This window comes from Onychomys torridus, chromosome 2 (assembly GCF_903995425.1).
Source record: "Onychomys torridus chromosome 2, mOncTor1.1, whole genome shotgun sequence".
Taxonomy (NCBI): Eukaryota; Metazoa; Chordata; class Mammalia; order Rodentia; family Cricetidae; genus Onychomys; species Onychomys torridus.
Genome location: NC_050444.1, coordinates 13433711 through 13456730, shown reverse-complemented (window position 1 = coordinate 13456730; position 23020 = coordinate 13433711). Strand labels below are relative to the sequence as shown.

Genomic DNA, 23020 nt, shown 5'->3' with positions numbered 1-23020 from the left:
CTATATTTGGCAGTTTTAGGGCCTAATGGCAAATGTCTGTCTTTTTTTTTTTTTTTTTAACTGTAATCTTTCAGGGTGTTTATTTTTCAGGAATATTCTACATAACTTTCCACAAAGTATGTACTGTTTTTATAAGGTTCAATAACATGAAAAAAATGAATCAAGTTTTATTTCACTTAAAATAAGTTTTCTCATAATTTTTTTTCTTTTTGGAGCTGAGGACCGAACCCAGGGCCTTGCACTTGCTAGGCAAGCACTCTACAACTGAGCTAAATCCCCAACCCGTCTTCTCATATTTTTTACAATGAAAATTTAATTCAGTTAGCAGGTTCTTCTTAAAACTTGCAAGTATTTTTCAGCGCACTGTATGCAATATGAGACAAGTACAGTACAACAAACTGAAACTACATTCTATTGTTATGAAATAATCTACATGCATTCCTTCGCAACAGACCTGATTACTATTGTGCTTTTTTCAAGAATATTGAGATGTGCAAATATTTTAATTCAACTTTGGTGACTGACACGTTGCTTTCTTGTGTGTTTCCTTTTTATTTGATAATAGTTTAACTTGCAAATGTAGCTGCGTTTGACCTTGAACTAATGAGCCTCCTGCCTCTATCTGTCAAGTTCTGCGATTACAAGAGGGAATGATAACCTGGCACAAACTTCTTTTTTGTAGCAGTCAAGTGTCTGCGAAACCAAATAGTGAATCACTCTTGCCATTATAGTAGTTGGGAACCTGAGGCAAGAGGGCTACAAGGTGAGACCAGCCTGGGCCATATAGTGAGATGCAGTCCCCCCAAACCAACCAACCAACCAACCAACCAACCAAACAAACAAACAAACGCCTACCAAGCCAAAGAACCTGCCTGGAACATTTTGCCTGGCTTTGAAACCATCGTGACAACACGCTTGCACTGACAGTGATCGGGTCTAAGGTTCCAGTTTTAGCTCTAACTAGCACTGACTTGCTCTGCGCTTGAACCTCAGTCTTCTGCTTGTAAAATGGGACAGACATGGGGACTGGATCTGGACAACAGTCTGTGACTTCCTGAGTCCAATCCCAACGTCACGAAAAGCTCGCTCTGGCTCCTGCTTTTCTGTGAGGGTCAAGCAGGAGGGAGGGCGGCGGTGGGAGCACCGGCCTCGCCCCTCCCTGGAGCACGACGAACACTGCTCCGTGGTGGGCTTGGCCCTGGCGCGCTGGCGAAACGCTCCGGCCGGCCGCCGCTCCCTGCACTCTGGTTCCCGAGCGCCTGGGGGACACAGTTGGCGGCGACACCGGAGGGGGGCGGGTCAGGAAGTGGGGGCGCGGCAGCCGGGAGCGGGCCGGGGCGGCCGCGGCTTGGCAGACGCGGAGGTTTGGGAGACTCGGGGCCGCTCGGCAGCCGGCGGGCCACCGGGGCCTCCGCGGAGACGATGGCGAAGGAAGAAGGTGACGGCTGCAGCGCGCCAACTGCCGCGGCGGGCTCGGGAGAGGGGCCGGGGCCTGGCTGCGGGCCGCGGGGAGCGGGGCGGGCGGGGGCGCGCGCCCCCGAGTTTGCAGAGCTACCGGGCGCGCGGAGAGAATGGCCCAAAGTTTCGTCTCCCGGAGCGGGACGCCAGGTGGAGCTTAAAGTTGGGAGTGTCAGGGAGGAAGCCGGTGGGGAGTGGCGGAGCTGCGGTCCCGAGTTGCTCGCGCTGGAGAGCGGGACGAGGTTGGGTGGGTTCGGGTGGGAGCTTCGGGTGCAGCCTGCGGGTGCTCTCACCCCGCGCGAGGAACCGAGGCAGGGATCTGGGGTGGATGCGCAGAAGCTGACGGAGTTCACTTGTGCTATGAGGGATGATGAGTCGTAAAGAGCAGGGGCGAGCAAGTGGTTTTAGGGGACAAGAAGGCCAAAAGGACCTCTAGGGTTAAAACTGATGGACTTGAGAGAGCTTTGCATGCCCCTCAGGAACAATGTCAAGAGAATGTTTTTAGCCAGCAGTATTTATCCAGAGTGGATGCCCACAGTGAGAGAAAAATAGGAAGCGGTAAGATACTAAGCAGCCAGTGATAAATAGTGTAAAAAAAGTATTTGTGGCACAGTAACTTCATGGTACGTGTGAGCTCTTAGATTTCCCTTGCTTGGCTGAGCAGTTAGACGCTGCATTCTCCAGGAATACAGCTTCTTGCCTTGCATAGTGGAGTTGTGAATGTGATCGTTAGTTCATCGGATTTAGATTTAAGCCGTAGAACCGAGGGTACAAGAAGGGAGCTTGCAGAATTCAATGGAAAGTCATTTTTCAAAAGCTTATCAGAACTGTAGTGCTGACTGGGACTTGATCCTGTCCCTGAGGCCAGGATTTAATCATTTCTCCTCTTCCTGCAGTTCATTAAAAGGCACCCACATTTAAGATACCCCAAAACAGCCTCAAAAACAGGTAGTTTGTAAAGAAGACTGTATTTCCTCGTTTCTTTAGTTTTACCTGTGGCTGCTATCTTATCATTTGAAAGCAGATTTTTTTTTTTGGTAAGTTTTATTTTTGTGGTTAGCTACAAGTCTGTGTGGGAAGCTTGACAAACCAGTTTGCATGCCCTAGTGAGCACATTCGGGAAAAAAAATACACACTGCTAAAACTTGATACTGTAAATATGCAAAAATGCCATTTAGGATGTAATTATGCTTAATAGCTATGATGTCGAACTTGTTAAAAGACTACCATTTTGTAAAAGTATTTGGCTATAAACTAAAGATTTTTGGTAACCTAAAAACGAATGTGTTTTATTTGGGACAATTAGTGGGTGGCAGTTTTATTAAAATATGTTGTTTCCTTCAACAAATGTTTAATTCCATGGCTAGGCCTCTCCTCCTACAAAGAATGAGTAAGTATTTATTGAGATGATGCGTGTGATGATATTTACAGCAATCATGCAGGTATTGCCCTGAGTACTTTCTGTTCACATATTTTTATAATTATGTTAAAATTAGGCCAGTCTATATGTTTTTGTTTGAATCCAGGTGCTGTTTCTAGCTTTTGACTTATTCACAGGTACTTGGAACCTTTTTGTTTTCCAATGTCTCTCAAAGTAATATTCTTCCAACATCTTTCTTGATGCAGTAGAACTGTATTGGTGCTTACATATATGCTTCCTGAAACAAACATAGGGCAAACAAAAGGAGCAGCAGCTTTTCTCCTGGACCTTCCCTGTCTATTCTACATGCTTTGGTAGACAGTGTTAACATTTCTCCTGGACCCTCCCTGTCAGGCTTGTGTGTGTGTGTGTGTGTGTGTGTGTGTGTGTGTGTGTGTGTGTGTGTGTTTCAGACAGGGTTTCTCTGTGTAGTTTTGGTGCCTGTCCTAGATCTTGCTCTGTAGCCCAGGCTGGCCTCAAACTCACAAAGATCTGCCGGGCTCTGCCTCCTGAGTGCTGGGATTAAAAGTGTGCACCACCACTGCCGCCCGGCATGTTCTCCAGGCTTTGATAGGACAGTGTGAGCATTTCTCTTGGGCTCTGTCTGTTGTAGGTGGACATCCTGCCTGTTTGTAGCTGTTAGTTCACGATGACGAGATGAGAGATTGCAGTAGCAGATTATTCCCATGGATGTGTAGTCAGCACTGGGTTTAGCTTTTTCTCTATACTGTAACCTGTTGAAAAGGGAAGTGGATCTCATCCCAGAGATTGCTCTCCGCTTTGCGGTTTTTACCCTCGACCCTTGGTCAGTGTCAGCGCAAACCCAGGGCCCAGCTTTGCTGCCTAACATCACCCCCTGCCATTAGTTTTTCTGTGTCAAGTTACATGAACAATAATATAAAGGAAGTGAGAAATTTACATCCAGTTAGTTTTTGTTTTTTAGTAGCAGGCAGAAGCTTGGTTTTATTGACAAAGTTTATGAATTGGCTAAAATACATGATCTTTTTTACCAGGCTGTACTTTTTTTTCCTTTTGTGAGCCATCTCTCCAGCTTCAAAACAGGGTCTTACTGTGTAGTTCCGGCTGGCCTGGGACTGGCTTTGTAGGCCTTCAACTCACAGAGATCTACCTGTCTCTGGAGCGCTGGTGTTATGGCGGTGAGTCACCACACCCAGCTCAGGTTGTATTCTTTTTTTCCTGCCAGATTTGTTTTGTTTTGTTTTGATTTTTGTTTTTTTGAGACAAGGTTTCTCTGTGTACCCCTGGCTGTCCTGGAACTTGCTTTGTAGACCAGGCTGGCCTCAAACTCAGAGAGTCATCTGCGTCTGTCTCCCGAGTGCTGGGACTAAAGGCGTGTGCCACCATCACCAAGCTTTGCTGCAACAATTTAGTGTAACTAAACTTGACGTTAAAAAAACTCAGTGATTTTTTTCTTTTTATCTATTTTAAAAATATTTTTCTTTTATTTTTGAGACTGTAATATAATTACATTACTTCCCCTTTCTTGTTCTCTTTCAAGTGTATGGCCTTCTCTTTGCATTAATTGTGCTCAGTCTGTGTACTATTACTTGTACGTGTGTTTTGGGGCTGGCCACTTGCTGTTGAGTATCCAGTTGGCGTGCTCTTCCCTAGGGTAGACTGTTCCTCCCATTCTCAGCACTCCTAGATGTCTTCAGTTTTTTTGTGTAGGGTGAGGCCTGGTGGTCTTTCCCTGTCCACTTTGGCATGTCCATTATTGCTCTTTTTCTGGCAGTCATGTTGGTGAGACTCTGTGGGTGTACCCTCTGACGTCCTGGGAGACAGTGGCACAGCAGAGACCTCGATCCTCTGGCTCTTACAGTCTTTCTACCCCTTCTTCCACAGAGTTCCTGGAGCCTTGGGCATGGGAGTTGTTCTGTAGATGATCCATTGGGCCTGGCTCCACAGCTCTGCGTTTTGATTGGTTGTGGCTTTCTGTAATGGCCTCTGGGGCAAGGAGACCTTTCATTGATGATGAGTGAGGAGTACATCATGGGAATTTAGAGTGTGGTTAGGAATGGTGGTGCCCTAAAAGTAGGTGAGAATTAGACTGTGAAACCGAACCTACAAATGTACAGTTCACTTTTTTATTACTACACTATTATTCAAAGACATTTTAGTAAGCATGAGTTAGCTTGGAAACAGTTTCAGAATGTATTTGTTTTATTCAGTTTTCACAGTAAAGCTAAAGAGTTGTCTCTTTGATCAGAGTAGCCCATTCTCATTGATGCTGATTCCATTCTTTAGTTTCACATTTTATAGCTTAAAGACATAACTATGCACAAGGAAGAGAAATAAAAACCTGGGCCACATTATTAACTTGACAGGGACACTCTGATCTTTCATAGTAATTATTATCTCACAAGGTAATTTTAGGAAAGGAGAAAGTTATGTTACCTATGTCAAATTCCTGTTTAATTTGGAGTCTCTTATTTTTTTTGTTTTAAAGATTTTATTTATTTATTATGTATGCAGTGTTCTGCCTGCATGTATGCCTGCACTCCAGAAGAGGGCACCAGATCTCATTATAAATGGTTGTGAGCCATCATGTGGTTGCTGGGAATTGAACTCAGGACCTCTGGAAGAGCAGCCAGTGCTCTTAACCTCTGAGCCATCTCTCCAGCCCCCACGTCTCTTATTTTTTAATTTGCAATTTAACTTACTGGTTTAGTAACTTCTGCATTACATTTTTAAAGAAATTAGAGATAGAAATGTTAAGAATTTTGGTATTGGGGCATTTTAGCTGTTCCCATAGGTATGATGGGACAGAAAACAAGTACCTACATTTCTCAGCTCTGTGAAATTCTACAGAGCTTTCAGGATTGTGCTGTGGAGAATGCGTGGCTGGGTAATAACTCAGCAGTAGAGCATTTGTCTAGTATGCTCAGGACCCTTTGTTCAGTCCCAAATCCTGGAAAGAAAAGCAGTGGTACATGCCTGTAACCCCAGCCTTTAGAAGGCTGAGGCAAGAGGGCCAGGAGCTTGAGGCTACTCAAGAGCTTGCCTTTAAAAAGAGGAGGGTGGTAGTGACGCATGTATTTAATCCCAGCACTCGGAAGGCAGAGCCAAGCGGATCTCTGAGTTTGAGGCCAGCCTGGTCTACAGAGCAAGATCCAGGACAGGCACCAGAAACTACACAGAGTAACTTTGTCTGGCAAACAAACAGAAGACACAAAAGAAGTGGGAACAGAAAAAAAAACATACTTTTATGATTAATACAATATATTTTGATCAAAAATTAACTTACAAATGATGGATTTGATAATCTTGGGTAGCTGACATAGTAAGGCAAAAAATACCCCTCAAATTTTGGGGAAAAATTAGCTTATTTTGGAACATTTTTAAAGAGCATCATTTCCGGAGAAGAATTTGTAAGCTTCTTTATCAGTTGGACTTTCACAACGTGACTGGCAGTGGTGGTAGGGAATATATGTTTGTTGTTTCCATTCATGTATACTAATGACAGTTTGGGGAAGAGGCACAGGTATGAAAAGTTACTTCTGGCACTAATAGGTCTCATATGACTTGTTTTAGTCACATGACTCCAACATTTTTCTCTATAGAATCACAGACGATATACTTGATTCCTTCAGAATCAAAGTTGTACCTTTTGTGCTGACTTATCAACCAGGGAAGTTCATGAGAGATAGGGCTTGGGGATTTCTATTGGGGTCTGGCCATGTAGATAACCTTTGCTCATCACGTAGCTAAGTTGGTCCACTTGAGGTACTGAAGATTGATGTTCACATTGCAGTAATGTCTTAAATGTTTTAAGGATCATCTGTAGAAGTGCGCCAGAGGAAAAAACCAAAGACTTCAGGAAATCAGGAAGCCAGAGCAGAGAAGAGAAGTGGTACCCCGGTTCCTGTGAGAGCCCCGAAATGTAAGTCACATGGACTGGGTGAGTCGCCTGGGTGGTAGTACACCAACTGGGAAAAGTAGGTTTTCATCATTGAAGCATGTGAACTTTCAAATATTACTTCTTTTGTTGATTGTGTTTTGAGGTGTTGAGGATTAAATCCAGGGCTTGTGCATACCTGCTAGATAAGCACTCTGCCACTGAGCATACCCCATCTTATATAAAGATATTTGGAGATTAAATTCATGATTAACACAATTGATTTTTGCTATAGAGCAACCCCTAAACTGTATCACCTTACAGTAGACATTTATATCTTGTTTATGGTCCATATTGTGGCCATGATATGACAAATATTATTTCTGAATTTTGTTACATGTTTTAGTCACAGGTTGGCTGGTTTGGCTTCATGAACCAGGAAGGAACAGCCCTTATTTGGGATGCGGTTTTTGGAGATGGAGGGAAGAGCAGGTAGAATCCTGCAGTGCCCCTCGGAGGTCCTGGTGGACTATCTATCCATTGTCGCTTGCCCTTCTCTTTGTGGTCCAGTTCTAGTCAATCCAGATGAGAGGTTACAGAAACACACCACGACTACAGGAAGCAGAGTCTCGTGATCATGAATAGAAATACATAATCTTCCATCTCCATTCATTCATTTATTTGATCACATTGTGGATTAAGCCTAGGGCTTTGAACCTGTGGCTCACACTATCAATGAGCTACATCACCCTATAATCTTTCTGTAAAGAAGGAGAAAATGGTTGGGAATATTAACACCATCTTACTACATTTTATCCCTTTCCTCATAAATATTTGCCCCTGTCTCTCAGACAAAACATACCCTCCCCTGCCCTAAGGAAGACATTCAATCTTATTTTTGTCTTAGCATCAGTTTTAAAATTCAAGATATTGGCTGAGTGGTGGTGGCGCACGCCTTTAATCCCAGCACTCGGGAGGCAGAGGCAGGCGGATCTCTGTGAGTTTGAGGCCAACCTGGTATACAAAGCGAGTTCCAGGACAGGCTCCAAAGCTACAGAGAAACCCTGTCTCGAAAAACAACAACCATAAAAAAAAAAATTCACGATATCTTTTTCTACGTCAGGGCCAGGAGGACTCATTCTGAGCTTCAGACTTAGGAACTAAAAATACAAGTTATCTGCAGTATGTTACAGTCTTCAAAAACATGTCCAGTGGTTTGTTTCAAGGACTTACAGATCTTGTAATTGTCCTTAAAGCTATAATTTACTATAGTGAATAACACAAAATCAGCACAGGGCAAAGGCCTTTTGGACAAAATGTGTAAGTTATTAGACATATACTTCCAAAATTCCTCTCCTAGTGGAGTCATATAGGACATTCTTTATGTCTTTGGCCTTAAATGGTGGCGTTTATATTTGTGTCAATAAGTGAAGCTCATTAGGAACAGCGTCCAGGGTTTTACAGGGAGTTGGCCAAGTAGGTACCCTTCACCTATCCTCTGACCAAATTTTAGACTCTGGGAAGAAAGCATAAACAACCTTGTACAAATAAGGTGGGCACAGTAAACCACACTTAGCAAAGAACGGTAGAAACCTTTGAAATCAAGTTCCTGGATGCCAGCCAAGAGCCTGCCTTGTAAGCAGTCTTGTCCTGTGACGCTGACTCAGGCCTGCCTTGCCAATTCTTTTCTGTATGTGCCTCTCAATATACACCATTAGTGTGATATTATAAATGTCTCTCTTTGAAAGGAAGCATCTCCTAAGCTGCATCACATGTTCCATAGCAATCCGGATCTCTTCCTAAGCACAAGACCTCCTTACCCTGGGGTAGGAAATCTTTTGTGTGTCCTGCTGTGTTCTTTGGGAGTTGCTTGAAGCTCGTTTTTCCTTGTGGTCCTTGACTTTGTCTCCCAGAGGCTTGCCCTTTCCTATTATCTTCCTTACCTGAAGAGGGCATTAGACCTATGTCACACATAAGGGCCAAACAGCTTTCTAAGGTTGCCTCCTGCCTATAGAAAGTTAAGGGTCGATACATATTTGCTCAAATAAGTCAAGGTGCTGTATGGTGGTGCACACCTGTAATCCCAGCACTCAGGAGGCCAAGGAAGGATGATCAAGGCTGACAATAATACAGAGTGTAACCTTATCACAAACAAACATACAAGCATGTTATTCAGTGGCAAACATTTGATAATATTGTTGCTGTGAGTAGTTGTGGTTGTTTTTTATTTTTTAAATAGTTTATATTTTTATTTTGTGTTCATTGGTGTTTTTCCTGCGTACATGTCTGTATGAGGGCATTAGATCCCCTGGAACAGGAGTTGCAGACCCCTGTGAAGGGCAGAGTCATCTCTCTAGCCCCCGTTTTTAAAATTTACACACATATATTTTTATGTGCATGAATGTTTTGTCTGAATGTATGTATGTGAACCTCATGCATGCCCTGAGACTGCTGAGACTGGAAATGTGTGTCAGATCCCCTGGGAATGGAGTTGTCAGCTGCCATGTGGGTGCTGGCCATCAAACCTCAGTCCTCTGCAAAAGCAGCCTGTGGTCTTAACCACTGAGCCGTCTCTCCAGCCCCTATTTTTTTATTATTAGGTGTGTTTAGGTGTGTATGTCTGCATGTAGGTACGTGCACATGAGTGCAGGTGTCTAGAGAGGGCAAAGGTGTTAAGCATCCTGGATCTCGAGTTACAGATAGTTGTAAGCCACCAGAAATGGGCGTTGGGAACTGAGCTGGGGTCCTCTGGGAAAGCAGCAAGTACTCTTTTTTTTTTTTTAATTTAATTAATTTTTTTATTTTCTGGAGCTGAGGACTGAATCCAGGGCCTGGTGCTTGCTAGGCAAGTGCTCTACCACTGAGCTAAATCCCCAACCCTGTAGTAAGTACTCTTAACCACTGAGCCATCTTCCCAGTCCCCTGCTCAGCAGTATTTCATTGTTTGACTCTATCATAATTGTTTCTTTTGTTGGACATTCAGGTTGTTTTCAGTATTTAGTTACACATGCTCATGCTGTGAACTTTGTGGATGTATATTTTTCTTTCTTTCTTTTTTTTCTTTTTTTTTTTTTTTTTTTTGATTTTTCGAGACAGAATTCTCTGTGTAGCTTTGCGCCTTTCCTGGATCTCGCTTGGTAGCCCAGGCTGGCCTCGAACTCACAAAGATCCGCCTGCCTCTGCCTCCCGAGTGCTGGGATTAAAGGTGTGCGCCACCACCACCCGGCTATTTTTATTTTTTGTGGGCAACCCTTTTTATTAACCTAAGTTTTCCCCTCTTTCTTTCTATTTCTGTCTGTCTGTTTGTCTTTTTCTCTCTTCCTTACTTCCTCTTTCTTTTTTCTAGACAGGGTTTCTCTGTGTAGCCCTTAAAGTCCTCTGTAGAGCAGCTGGCCTTGAACTCAGAGTGCCCGCCTGCCTCTGCCTCCCGAGTGCTGGGATTAAAGGCGTGCGCTCTCACACCCAGACTTTTCTTAAGCGTCGGGTCCTCACTGAGTTGCTCTGGCTGGCCTCAAGCTCTTAAGCTCTTCACCTCAGCTTCCCAAGTAACTGGACTTGAGGTTTGCAACTTTGCCTCTACCGGATTAAACCTTTGGGAGTGTCTGTCAAAATTAAAAAGGCCTGTAGCTTTCCAACTCTCGAGGTCTTAATTGCCTTAGGAGCCTGTTTGCAGGCAGAAAGCCGATCTGAGAAAGCTGTTGAGCCCCTCTGAGTGTGTTGTGCTTTGGGGAAGGAAGTAACTGTTGGTGGCTGTGGAGACAGATGGTCAGTACTATTTTATTATTCATTCCCAAACATACGCTCTTCTTCCTACAGTGGGTGACATCTCCCTTCAGTTGCCCTTCGGTTTGGACAGCCTCCTGCAGGTAGTGCCTTTCCCTGTCCAGTGAGAGGCAGGCCTGTGTCAGGTTTGAGCCCGAGGAGTGTGAGTGGAAGAGCAGTCTACTAGCTCTGAGTACACGTTGTCTGCTTCCGTGCTCTGCTCCTCTGCCATGACTAAGGGCTCCAGCAGGCCCAAGCATGGCAAACACAGGCAGGAGCTTGGCAAACATGGCGCTGAAAGGTTTTGCCTTTTACCCTTCTCCCCCTCGATAAAAACCGTTAGATTACATTCCTAAAGCTAGCCACCAAGGTCCATTCCCTTATTTGGCCACTGACTCATTCTTGAGACAAAACACCAAGGTCCAGCAATCAGAATTCATCATTTGGCTAATATGTCCAATCAGGATTTACCAGCTCACCCTAGCACGGTCTCTCCTGTCTCTCTTTAAAAACCCACCCTGCAAACACCTGCTAGATGCCTGCTTACTGCTGCTGCTGGGGGTCACTGTCTGCTTTTGCAGCCTCCCCACCCATGACTTGCTTCTCTGGGGTAATAAATCTTTGTGCTGAGAATTTAGTGTCTGTGTGTGTCCCGTACCACCTGCTAGGGGCCTGTCCTCCCTTCCAGTGATGATAGCATGTCCCAGATAGGGAGGGATACAAGTCTGGAACTGAAGACACGAGAAGACCAAGAACAAAGCTGAGGTCTTGAATTAAACAGTAGCCTGAATTGGAGTTAAGGCTGACTCAGAACCCATGTGTTGCTTGCAGTGGTGGTATACTCCTTTAGTCCCAGCACTCAGGAGGCAGAGGCAAGTGCAAGTGGGTCTCTGGGAGTCCGAGGGCAGCCTGGTCTACAGAGTTCTAAGGCAGCCAGGGCTACACAGAGAACAGAAACAAAAGAACCCATGCGCAATAAAAGTGAGAAATAAAGCTTTGCCTTGTAAGGTATTGATAGTTTTAGTTTTTAAGATTATTTATTTACTATACATAGTGTTCTATCTGCATGTATGCCTGCATGCCAGAAGAGGGCAGCAGATCTCATTAAAGATAGTTGTGAGTTACCATGTGGTTGCTGGGAAGATAAATGCTCAGCTATGTTCATAGCAGCACTATTCATAATAGCCAGAACCTGGTAACCTAGATGCCCGTCAACTGAAGAACGGATTAAGGAAATGTGGTACTTATACACAATGGAGTACTCCTCAGCAGAGAAAAACAATGACATCATGAGGTTTGCAGGCAAATGAATGGAACTAGAAAGTATCATCCTGAGTGAGGTAACCCAAACCCAGAAGGACAAACATGGTATATACACTCACTCATAAGTGGATACTAGATATAAAGTAAAGAACAACCAGACTGCAACCCACAGAACCAGGGAGGCTATATAGCAGGGGGGACCCTAGAATGACTGTGGCTTATAATAAGTTTTGGGTTTACTCAGTTACTGAGCAAGCCTCAATGAAACATTTTACTATTAGGATAAGAATTTGTACTGTATCAAGCTGATAATAGGAAAAAAATAAATGAATGAATAAATAAATAATAAATAAATAAAAAGATTTATTTATTTACTATATATAGTGTTCTGTCTGCATGTATGCCTGCATGCCAGAAGAGAGCACCAGATCTCATTAAAGATAGTTGTGAGCCACCATGTGGTTGAGGCTTTCTTTTTAAATTAGTAAAATTATTGTTTGTGACCTGAGAGAACCAACTTTCATTAAATGCCCTCTGACTTCCACATACACATGGTAGCATGTACATACATAGAAATTTTTCAAAAGGTATATAGTTGAAATGTTAAGAAACAACAACAATGGGCTGGAGAGATGGCTCAGTGGTTAAGAGCACTGACTGCTCTTCCAGAGGTCCTGAGTTCAATTCCCAGCAGCCACATGGTGGCTCACAACCATCTGTAATGAGATCTGGTGCCCTCTTCTGGTGTGCAGGGACACATGCAGACAGAGCACTGTATACATAATAAATAAATAAATTAATTAATTAAAAAAGAAACAACAAAAACCATCATCTGTATTACTGACACTAAAATATATGAGATATATTTTATTTTCTATACTTGATCAGCATTTTAAAACTGAAAGATTTATCTGATTATGCTAGTTTACGACTGACAACTTAATTGAGAGTCCTAGTCTTTGTTGTTTGCTTACTTATTTAGAGCCTAGAACCCATCTATTTGTGCTTTGCCTGTCTTAACCTCTGTATTGCTGGGATGGTGGGCATGTACTGTCATCTTCAAGCTGAATTTTTATTTACTTATTTATTTATTCATTTTGTTTGTTTTTTGAGACAGGGTTTCTCTGTGTAGTCCTGGCTGTCCTGGAACTCGCTCTGTAGACCAGGCTGGTCTCACTCTGCCTCCTGAGTGCTGGGATCAAAGGCATGCATTTCTTTTTTAAGGGTTAGATATTAGGCTGTCATTGCTTCTGTTGTTTTACATATTTATGAAAGTACACTTGTTTAGCACAGTGATAACAACTGGTATCTGCTGTGCTGTTAGCATGTACTAATCACTAAATGCTTTGGAAATATATATGAAAATATGTGTGTGTATATTACATATGTGTATATGATGCATATATTTGTGTTTATATATAAGAATTGTATATCGTAATATCAGAGCTAGTAACTTGAAAGAACCAGGCAGATAACTGTGATGTCAGCACCGGGAAGGTGGCGGCAAGAGGACCAAGAATTGAAGTAGAGCCTCCGCATAGTGACTTTAGGTCAGCATAGTCTACATATGACCCTGTCAGAAAGCCAGGTGAAACCAAACCAAAACCAAATCTTAAGACAGTTATATCCAGGCTGGCCATAGTGGCACACACCTTTAATCCCAGCACCTGGGAAACAGAGGCAGGTGGATCTCTGTGAGTTCCAGGCCAGCCATAGTGAGTCCTTGTCTGACAAACACCACCAGTAACAACAACAACAACAACAAACCCAAACCATGAAACAGTTATATCATATTGGCACTAATACTTGGTTTGTTGAATAGTTATAAATATTTAGAGTATTTAGGTTATTTTTTATTTAGAGATGTGTATTTTATATGGTAAAGAGTAACTTTTGCAAACACCGAGTTTTGTTTGCCTTCCACTGATAGGGATTGAACCTGGGCATTGCCCATTCTAGGTAGTAGCTAACACTGTGCTAAGCCTACAGCCTTGAGATTCTTGTTTAACTGATCTAATAAATCAAAAAGTTGATTTCCGCAAAGTTGTCTGCCATTCAGTACCAGAGCAGTGGGTGTCGTGCTTCTGGGACTTTGCTCCCTGTCACAGCTGTCGTGAGACTGCGCCCTCCTGTGTGCAGAGTCCAGACGTGTTCTGTGCTGAGGGCTCCCAGGCAAACAGTTTCATGTGCATCCTTCTAAGACAAAACCATCAAAACTCACTGAAGTATATATAATATGTAAAGGACTGTTGTTTATAGTATGTGTACAATTATTCTTGAAGGGAAAATATATCAATAGTAATTCAGAATGAGTATGTTTTTTGATATTAGTGCATTCCTTTTGATTACTTTTAAAATTAATGGACATTTTTTTCTCATGTTTTTATTTGTTTGCTTTTTTCAAGACAGGGTTTCTTTCTGTAGTTCTGGCTGTCCTCTGTAGACCAGGCTGGCCTCAAACTCAAAGATCTGCGTGCCTTTGACTTAACCAGTTTTCAATGTATTGTTCTTTAATTTTAAGCATATTTACCTTGTTGTGAAACAAATCTCTATAGTGTGTTCATCATGTAATAGACTTTAATTAAAAACTTTTTCTTGGCCAGGCAGTGGTGGTGCACGCCTTTACTCCCAGCACTTGGGAGGCAGAGCCAGGCGGATCTCTGTGAGTTCAAGGCCAGCCTGGTCTCCAAAGCGAGTTCCAGGAAAGATGCAAAGCTACACAGAGAAACCTGTCTCAAAAAACAAAAAACAAAACAAAAACAAAAACAAAAAATATTGTGTGTGCGTGTGTGTGTGTGTGTGTGCGTGTGTGCGTGTGTGTGTGTGCGTGTGTGCGTGTGTGCGTGTGCGTGCGTGCGCGTGCATGTGCGTGTGCGTGTGCGTGTGCGTGTGGACAACTGAGCACATAGAGATCAGAGGACTTTTGGTAATTACCTCTCTTCTTCCACCATGTTGGTCCCAAGGATTGAACTCAGGTCATCGCGATTGGTGGCTAGTCCTTGTCCCCACTAAAGCTTCTCTCTGGCCCCTAGCCTTTAAACCTCTTTCCCTTGTTGGCATTCTAATTAGTGTGACATTTGTTACAGTAATAAATCCTGATGCATTACCTTCAAATAAAGCCTACCCTTTATTCGAGGCTCTTACTTTTTACCTTACATCTGCTTACTTTCGCTGCCATGTTTGTTTGGACTCTGCTCTGACAGTTTCTTAGGTTTTTGTTCTGATGACCCTAACATCCATCTGTCCTTTTCATTTCCCCTGCCTTCCTTTGCTTGTAGTGGGGGGTTAACCCAGGGCCTCACAGATACCCAAGCAAGCTTTCCAGGAATTGAGCTCTTGATTGGAAGAGTCCTGGTCAGGTGTCTTGCAGGATGAGCTTGACATTGCTCATGCTTAGACTGGGTTATGATTTTGGGGAGAAACCATTGAGTTGGGATGTCATTTTAATCACTTCATTTCAGGACCATGAATTACTTTTTGATTATCTTCAATATTCTTTTTCAGATGTGTCTTTTCAGCGCTTTGCAAAGATATTTATTGGCTGTCTCGCAGCAGTTATTAGTGGTATGATGCATGTTTTCTACTTATCAGCATACCATGAACGGAAATTCTGGTTTTCCAACAGGCAGGTAAGAAGAAATTTGTGTAATGCGTTTCTTTGGGGGTCATATATATATTTGGTAGGTGTGGCAAGTGCCATCTTATTTATAGATATTAGTGAAATGTTATAGAAGCTCTTTTGAGACACAGTTACATTATCAACCTTAAAATATGCAATAAGCTGGCGTGATGGCATATGCCATTAATCTTAGCACTGTGGAGGCAGAAGTAGGCAGATCTCTGAGTTCTAGGCCAGCCTTGTCTACATAGCTAGTTCTACACTGACCAGGCCTCCATAGTGAGACCATCTCAAATAAAATGTAATAAGGTAATTTGTAAAGTGGAAATTATTAGGGTACTCTCCTTAGATATTAATTTATCTGGGACTGTTTCAGGAAAATCTGGTTCAAGTGTATAAGAACTGGCTGCAAGAGGCACCAGACCAAAGAAAGACAGGCAGGTCCGATTGCAGAGAGGATGTGGGTGGGGCTCTTGTGGAAGGGAGTCGTGGACAGTAGTAAAACAAGTGAGACCTTGAGACGGGTATCCAGAGGAAGTAGTGATAAAATAGCCAGATAACTTCTTTCCAACGGAACACCACTGGCTTATATCAACTAATGCCAACCAAGGACATCAGGCACATTGGTGGTGCTAATGTAGGTAGGATGTAGGTCTAAGGTTCCAGGTACCACTCTAATGGTTCCGATATAGTATGCTAAGAAACGGGGAACAGATCAGTGCTCCTCAGGAGAGCCATGGTCAAATCAAGCTAAATCTCTCTGGGGACTTGCAGTAAAGTGTGGTGGTGTTGGTCAGCCTCTTAGTAGTTTCGGTAGCTCATATTTCAGAATGTGGATTTCAACCTTAAAATACTGGAATGTTTAGGTTATATAATTACATGTATTTAATTTTGGAATTAGATTGTATAGTTGCAATTTTGGGGTAAGGTTGAAGATGATTGACAAATACAACAGGATTTACATTTTACATTTTATTATACTTTTAAATTTTAAAATTACATTTATTAATTTGTGTGTATGTGTACATTATGACAAGTGACCTGATCCACTGAATCATCTAACTGGCTCCAGTAACAGTATTAAGATGTTGCCTTGTGTTTAAAGTTTGGTTTTAAATTTTTATTTTACAGAATCCTTAATCACTCTAGTTATTTTTGAAATTTCATCATTTGACCTTTGAATACATTTTCTCTCAAAGTTCACTTGACTACACGGAGTTGGAAAGTTTTGAGTTCACAATGCTGCTTTCTGTTTGTCTAGTTTGTCCCTGCTTAATTTTGAGCAAGTGCTCACGCTGGCTGAGTGTTTTTTTGACACTGATTTGTATAAAAGAATGAATATGAACACTTTTTACTGAGTAATTGCTGACTATGTCTACATATTGGCTTAGTAGCCTATGCTTTTTCCTTAAAAGTCTGTATTTTAAGCTGGGCATAGATCCACCTTTAATCCCAGCACTCAGACTGAAGCAGGTGGAGCTCTGTGATTTCAAGGGCAGCCAGGTTTGCACATTAAGTTACAGAACAGATAGGACTGAACAGCAAGATCCTGTCTCCACAAAGAAAGAAGAGAAAAAAAAATAATCTCTATCACTATTTTTCTCCATGCCAAGTGTAGGGAGGCCTCCCAGGAGCCGTGAGAAGTAACCTGCCCTCCGGTTCTTCAAGCCGGCAGTCTGGAGTGTTTAGGATGATTGTATTGGATAGGCAGAAGTGAGAACACCAGAGGTTTGAAAATGTAGCAGGTATTCTGAAGAACATATAATCACAGTAGTGTATACAGATGAGAGACATTGGCATTGAGAGCTTCTTCAAAACTGCAGAACTTCTCAAAACTTGTAGAACCTACTTTAGAATCAGTCTACATTTTAGTCAATTTCTTTCTTTCTTTCTTTCTTCTTATTTTTTTCAAGATAGAGTTTCTCCGTGTAGCCCTCGCTGTCCTGGAACTAGCTCTGTAGATCAGGCTGGCCTTGAACTTAGAAATCACCTGCCTCTGTCCACTGAGTGATTAAAGGTGAGCACCATCACACCCAGATGGTTAGCAAGGTCTTTATGTGTTTCATGTACACAGGTAATTTAAAAGATGGTGATTAGTGTTTCATTTTTGAAATCTGACAAAGAAACAAATCTGTTTTTATTGTTCTTTTGTTTTTGAGACAAAGTCTCACTCTGTTAACTAGGCTAGCCAGAAGCTCACTATATATAATCTAGTCAGGTCTCAAACTCACTGTGGTCTTGCCTCATCCTCCTGAGTGCTGGAGTTAGAGACATGAGCTACCACACCCAGCTGGAAACAAATCTTCCATTCCCCCAAACAATGTTTTGTTTTGTTTTTGAGACAGGGTTTCTCTCTGTAATCCTGACTATCCTGGAACTTGCTTTGTAGACCAGGCTGGCCTTAAACCCACAGAGATCCACCTGCCTCTGCCTCCTGAGTGCTGGGATTAAAGGTGTGTGCCACCACTGTCTGGCCCCAAAAATAATTTTAAAAGAAATTCATTTAGGTCTGTCTTAGTATATTTGGACTGCTAAAACAAAATACTACAAATTGGGCTCGAAGGCCAACATAAGTCACAAGCAGATTTAGTATTTGGTGAGGACCTGCTGCTTGCCCTCTGTCTGTCTCTTTCTCTCTCTGCCCCCCCCCCCCCCCCCCCACTCTTTCTAAAACAGAATCTCACTGTAACACCAGCTGGCCAGGAACTCACAGCTCTATCAACCTCGGCCTCCAGAGAGCTGGGGTTAAAGGCGAATGCCCCTAGGCCCAGCCCAGGACCTGCTTCTTGATCCATAGGTGACCATCTCACTGTGGCAGAGGGGTGAGGGAACTCTAGGGCCTGTTTCAGAAGGCTGTGTCCTCATGGCATACCCACCTTCCAAATGCCCTCTTTCAAATACTGCTTAATACTAGGGATTAAGTTTCAACATACAAGATTGATCCCTGTAGAGGCACTAACATCCAGACCACAGCAGTTTCTAAATGGGAGAGGCGTTCATTGACCTGGAAAACATTTCCTCTTGGAGACTCACAGTGACAAACATACGGAAACGGAAGAGTTTTACAATAAACTCATAGGACTGTTAAATCTAGTTCTTTTCAAAGCATAACTACAGAACTATTGGTATTTTTTACATTTATTTAAAGGCAAAGTCTCGTTATGTAGCCAAGCTGGCCTTGAACTCCCAGTCCTCCTATTTGAACCTAGGATTACAGACTTGAGGTCCAAACACTTAAAATTTTTATTTGTATTTATTTATTTATCTTAGATTTGTGTGCTCAGGGCAATTAGAGGACAACTTTCTCTTTCCAACATGTTTGGGGGGGGGTCGGGGGAGGGTGTGTGTGTGTCAAACTCAGGTTATCAGGCTTGGTGGCAAGTGCTCTTACCCACTGGGCCATCTTAACAATCCCAAGACTCTTTAAGTAACTTTCAGTAAAATCTTAAGAAGGTAGAACTTTGGAAAACTGCTTATAGGGGCTTGAGAGATGGCTGATTGGTAAGAGTATATACCACTTTAACAGAGGAACCAAGTTCAGTTCTTTGTACCTATTATATCAGGCAGCTCACGACAACCAGTGACCTGGCTATAGGGGGAATCAATGCCTCTGGCTTCCACAGTACCCAAATGCACACACGAGCACATGCACTCGCGTGTGCACACGCGCAAACACACACACACACATAATTAAAAATTATAAAAATAATTTAAAAAATGGTTCTAGTAGCATTGTTTTTGTTTGTTATTTATTTATTATGTATACAATGTTCTGTCTGCATTATCCATGCATGCAAGAAGAGGGCACTAGATCTCATTATAGATGGTTGTGAGCCACCATGTGGTTGCTGGGAATTGAACTCAGGACCTCTGGAAGAGCAGCCAGTGCTCTTAACCTCTGAACCATCTCTCAAGCTCCCCTGTTTTTGTATTAGTAGATAAATACAGGTTGAGTATCTCTTATCCAAAGTACCATGTATCAAAAAGTGTTTGAGATTTGGGTATTTTTTTAATTTAAAATTTTTAAAATTTTGTAATATTTATGTATATATAATCTGACATCTTGGAGAGGGGTTCTAAGCCTAAGCACAAAATTCGTGTATCTTATAGTTTTTTACATGTAGTCTGAAGGTATTTTTGCATTTCTGTTGTGCTAGCCTCTTTACTGTTCTTCCATGAGGTCAGAGTGGAACATTTTTCATTTGCACCCCACACAAGTTTAGCTTTTGGAACATTTAAGATTTCAAATTTTGGAGCCGGGTATGATTGTGTACACTTTTAGTCCCAGCACTCGGGAGGCAGAGGCAGGCAGATCTCTGTGAGTTTGAGGCCAGCCTGGGCTACAGAGCGAGTTCCAGGACAGACAGGGCTACACAGAGAAACCCTGTCTTGAAAAACCAAATTTTGAAGTATTCCAACTTAATCTATGTTAGTGTGAAAATAGCTTGATGTTAGAAATGATCTGCTCAGGGCTGGGGTTATAGTGCAGTGTTGGTGCTCTGGCAAGGCCTAGGGTTTGACTCCAGTACAGGAGGACTGTGGCAGAACAAAGAGATTGGCTTAGCATTAAAGAATACAGAAAATTTTGATGGTGTTTGTTTGTTTGAGATGAGGTCTCACTGTGTATTTTCTGGTTAACCTGGAACTTGCTAGCAGATCAAGCTTGCCTCAACAGAGATCTGCCTGCCTTAGCATCTAGAGTGCTAGAATTAAATAAAGGTGTGAGATACCACACCTGGCTTTTACCCTTCTGTTTTGTTTGTTTGTTTGTTTGTATGAGTGCTTTATCTGCATGTATGCCTGCATGTCAGAAGAGGGCATCAGATCCCATTTTAGATGGTTGTGAGCCACCATGTGGGTGCTAAAAATTGAACCTGGGTCTTCTGGAAGAGCAGCCACTGCTCTTAACCACTGAGGCATCTCTCCAGCCCTTATCATTATGTATGCTTTTAATTACTTTTTTTTTTTTGGTTCTTTATAGTTGAATCTTAGGCTTTTCTTTCTGATGTGGTGACTGAACCTGCAAGCCCTCCACCATGGAGCTACATGTCCAGCCCCTTAGCATTGTGAATCTTGTTTACCTGGAAATCGCTGATTGAGACTCTGTGGTTCCTCAAATGTACCTGTTAAGGCCTCATTCTTCTCAGTATTTAAGGTTATGTATAGTCACAGAAAACACTGCTTTCAGGGTAAATTTATCTTATTTTGGATTTTTTGTTTTTAAAGTTATTTACACTTTTTGATACAGACTCACACCATGTAGCTCAAGCTGGTCTCAAAGTTGATCCTCCTGCCTCATCCTCCTGAGTGCTAGGACTATGCCTGACTTTTATTTTAGATTCTGACACTTCAATTTATTGTCATTACCTTTTTACTATTATTGCTTTTTTTTTTTTTTTTAGGATATTCTTTGGGTTTTCCTTCTAGAATTTTCTTATATGTAAAACATATGACGATATATCTATTATAATTCATTTGAAACCTTAGGTGTTTTCACTAAGATGATTGCCAGACTACTGAGAAATTTAATCTATTAATATGGTAATTAAGGAAACTTCAAATATCTCTTGGAATAAAATGTTGAATCTTTGTCATGTCAATTTAAAATATGAGGGAGACAAGCAAACCGAACCCAAGAAGGTAAGGGGAGAGGAAGAGAGCAGCTGACATCTAACCTGACATTTCACTCCTTATCTCATTGTAGGAACTTGAACGAGAAATCACATTTCAGGGTGACAGTGCTATTTATTACTCCTATTATAAAGACATGTTAAAGGCGCCTTCATTTGAAAGAGGTATGATCAACCACAGCTGTGATTGTAGTGATAGTATTGTTCTAAAATCACTCTTCTTAACGATGAAGAGCTTTAGGATGTGGGGATGTGTCTCAGAATGTAGGTTCTTTTTCTTTATGTACATAATAAGAAAATTGGGAAATGAGGCAGCTCATGTTGCATTTGAGTGCCTTTCTGTTCATATTAATTGTGGTGACTAATGAATAATGTGTTAAATTGTTGTCAGAGCAGAGCAGTAACCTGGAGAGAAATCTTTGTATATTTAGGTGTTTATGAGCTGACGCACAATAACAAGACCGTCTCCCTGAAGACTATCAATGCTGTGCAGCAGATGTCTCTGTATCCAGAGCTTATTGCCAGTGTTCTCTATCAAGCAACTGGGAGCAATGTATGCATTTCTTTTGTATTTGATTATTTTTAGTTTAGATTTATTTCATATGTGTGAGTGTTTTGTTTGCATGTCTGTATGTGCAGCACATGTGTGCTTGGTGTCCTCAGGGTTCAGAGGGCATCAGATATCTAGAACAGTGGTTCTCAACCTGTGGATCCTGACCCCTTTGGAGGTCACATATCAGATATCCTGCATATCAGATATTTACATTATGATTCATAACAGTAGCAAATTTACATCTACGAAGTGACAGCAAAATAATTGTATGGTTGGAGGTCACCACAACATGAGAAACTGTATTAAAGGGTTGCAGCATTAGGAAGGTTGAGAACCACTGCTCTAGAAGTTACAGGTGGTTGTGAGTCACCTTGTGGACTCTGGAAATTGAACTGAGGTCCTTTGCAAGAAGGAAACTGCTCTTAACCACTGGACTCTCTCGGCCTCTTTTCCGCTTTACTGTCGTCCGTTTTCTTACATAGTTGTGTGTCCTCGGGTTGTTTAACATCACCCTCTTTATCATTCTTTTCTTTTTGCCTTTAGGAAGTGATTGAACCGGTGTATTTCTACATTGGCATTGTTTTTGGATTACAAGGAATATATGTTACAGCTTTATTTGTTACAAGTTGGCTTATGAGTGGCACATGGCTAGCAGGAATGCTTACTGTTGCGTGGTTCCTAATTAATAGGTATGAGAGGTTTTTTTTATTGATATTTACAAAATTTTGTTCCAAAAACATTCCCATCCTCACAATTCTCAGCTGTAATCTGCAAAACTATTGATTGCTATGCTACGCAGTACAGGTTAGGTGTGATTCCCCTGAGGGCCTAATCTAGATACATGATCACTTACAAAGCAGGTCTGGGAGCCTGGTGGTAGTGACGAACATCTTTAATCCCAGCACTTGGAAGGCACAGGTCGAGCTCTGTGAGTTCAAGGCCAGCCTGGTCTACAAAGCAAGGTACAGGACAGCCAGGATTGTTACACAGAAAAACACTGTCTTGGGGCAAAAAAAACCCAAAAACCAGGTCTGGGAAGATGGTTCAGTGGTGAAAGCATTGCTGTACAACACAGGAACTAGAGTTTGGATTCCCAGAACCTATGTAAATGCTGGGTGGATGTGGGGCTGCCTGTAACTCCAGTTCTCAGAAGACCCCCAGAACAAGTTGGTCAGCCTGTCTTGTCATATTGGCAAGTTCTCCGCTGCTTTCAAGACCCTACCTCAATGAGTAAGGTGGAGTACAGTCGAGGGAGAGTACTAGTCAGCCTTAGGCCTCTGTACACATGGTTACACATGTGCTCCCATGCACATGACAGCACACACAGGGTGTACAAAGGGTCAAACAGAGCAGAGAGCCTTCTCTAGCTGAGAGGAGAGGTGGCGTTCGAGATTCAAATAGGAGTAGGAGTCCCTGGGCCACAGCCGGCTTGAGGCGAAGAGAAAACGAATCCTGTGAT

General features: G+C 42.3%; 1 protein-coding gene across 1 annotated transcript in view; it reads left to right on the top strand.

Annotated features, from left to right (window-relative positions):
- The first annotated feature begins 1312 nt into the window (after positions 1 to 1312).
- Dpy19l4 (dpy-19 like 4) overlaps positions 1313 to 23020 on the top strand; it is a 63370-nt gene continuing 41662 nt past the window's right edge. The window contains exons 1-6 of the mRNA XM_036179383.1: positions 1313 to 1438; positions 6672 to 6779; positions 15264 to 15388; positions 21083 to 21173; positions 21440 to 21561; positions 22105 to 22250. Coding sequence (XP_036035276.1) covers positions 1423 to 1438; positions 6672 to 6779; positions 15264 to 15388; positions 21083 to 21173; positions 21440 to 21561; positions 22105 to 22250 — 608 coding nt within the window. The 5' untranslated portion in view covers positions 1313 to 1422. The remainder of the gene's footprint in view (positions 1439 to 6671; positions 6780 to 15263; positions 15389 to 21082; positions 21174 to 21439; positions 21562 to 22104; positions 22251 to 23020) is intronic.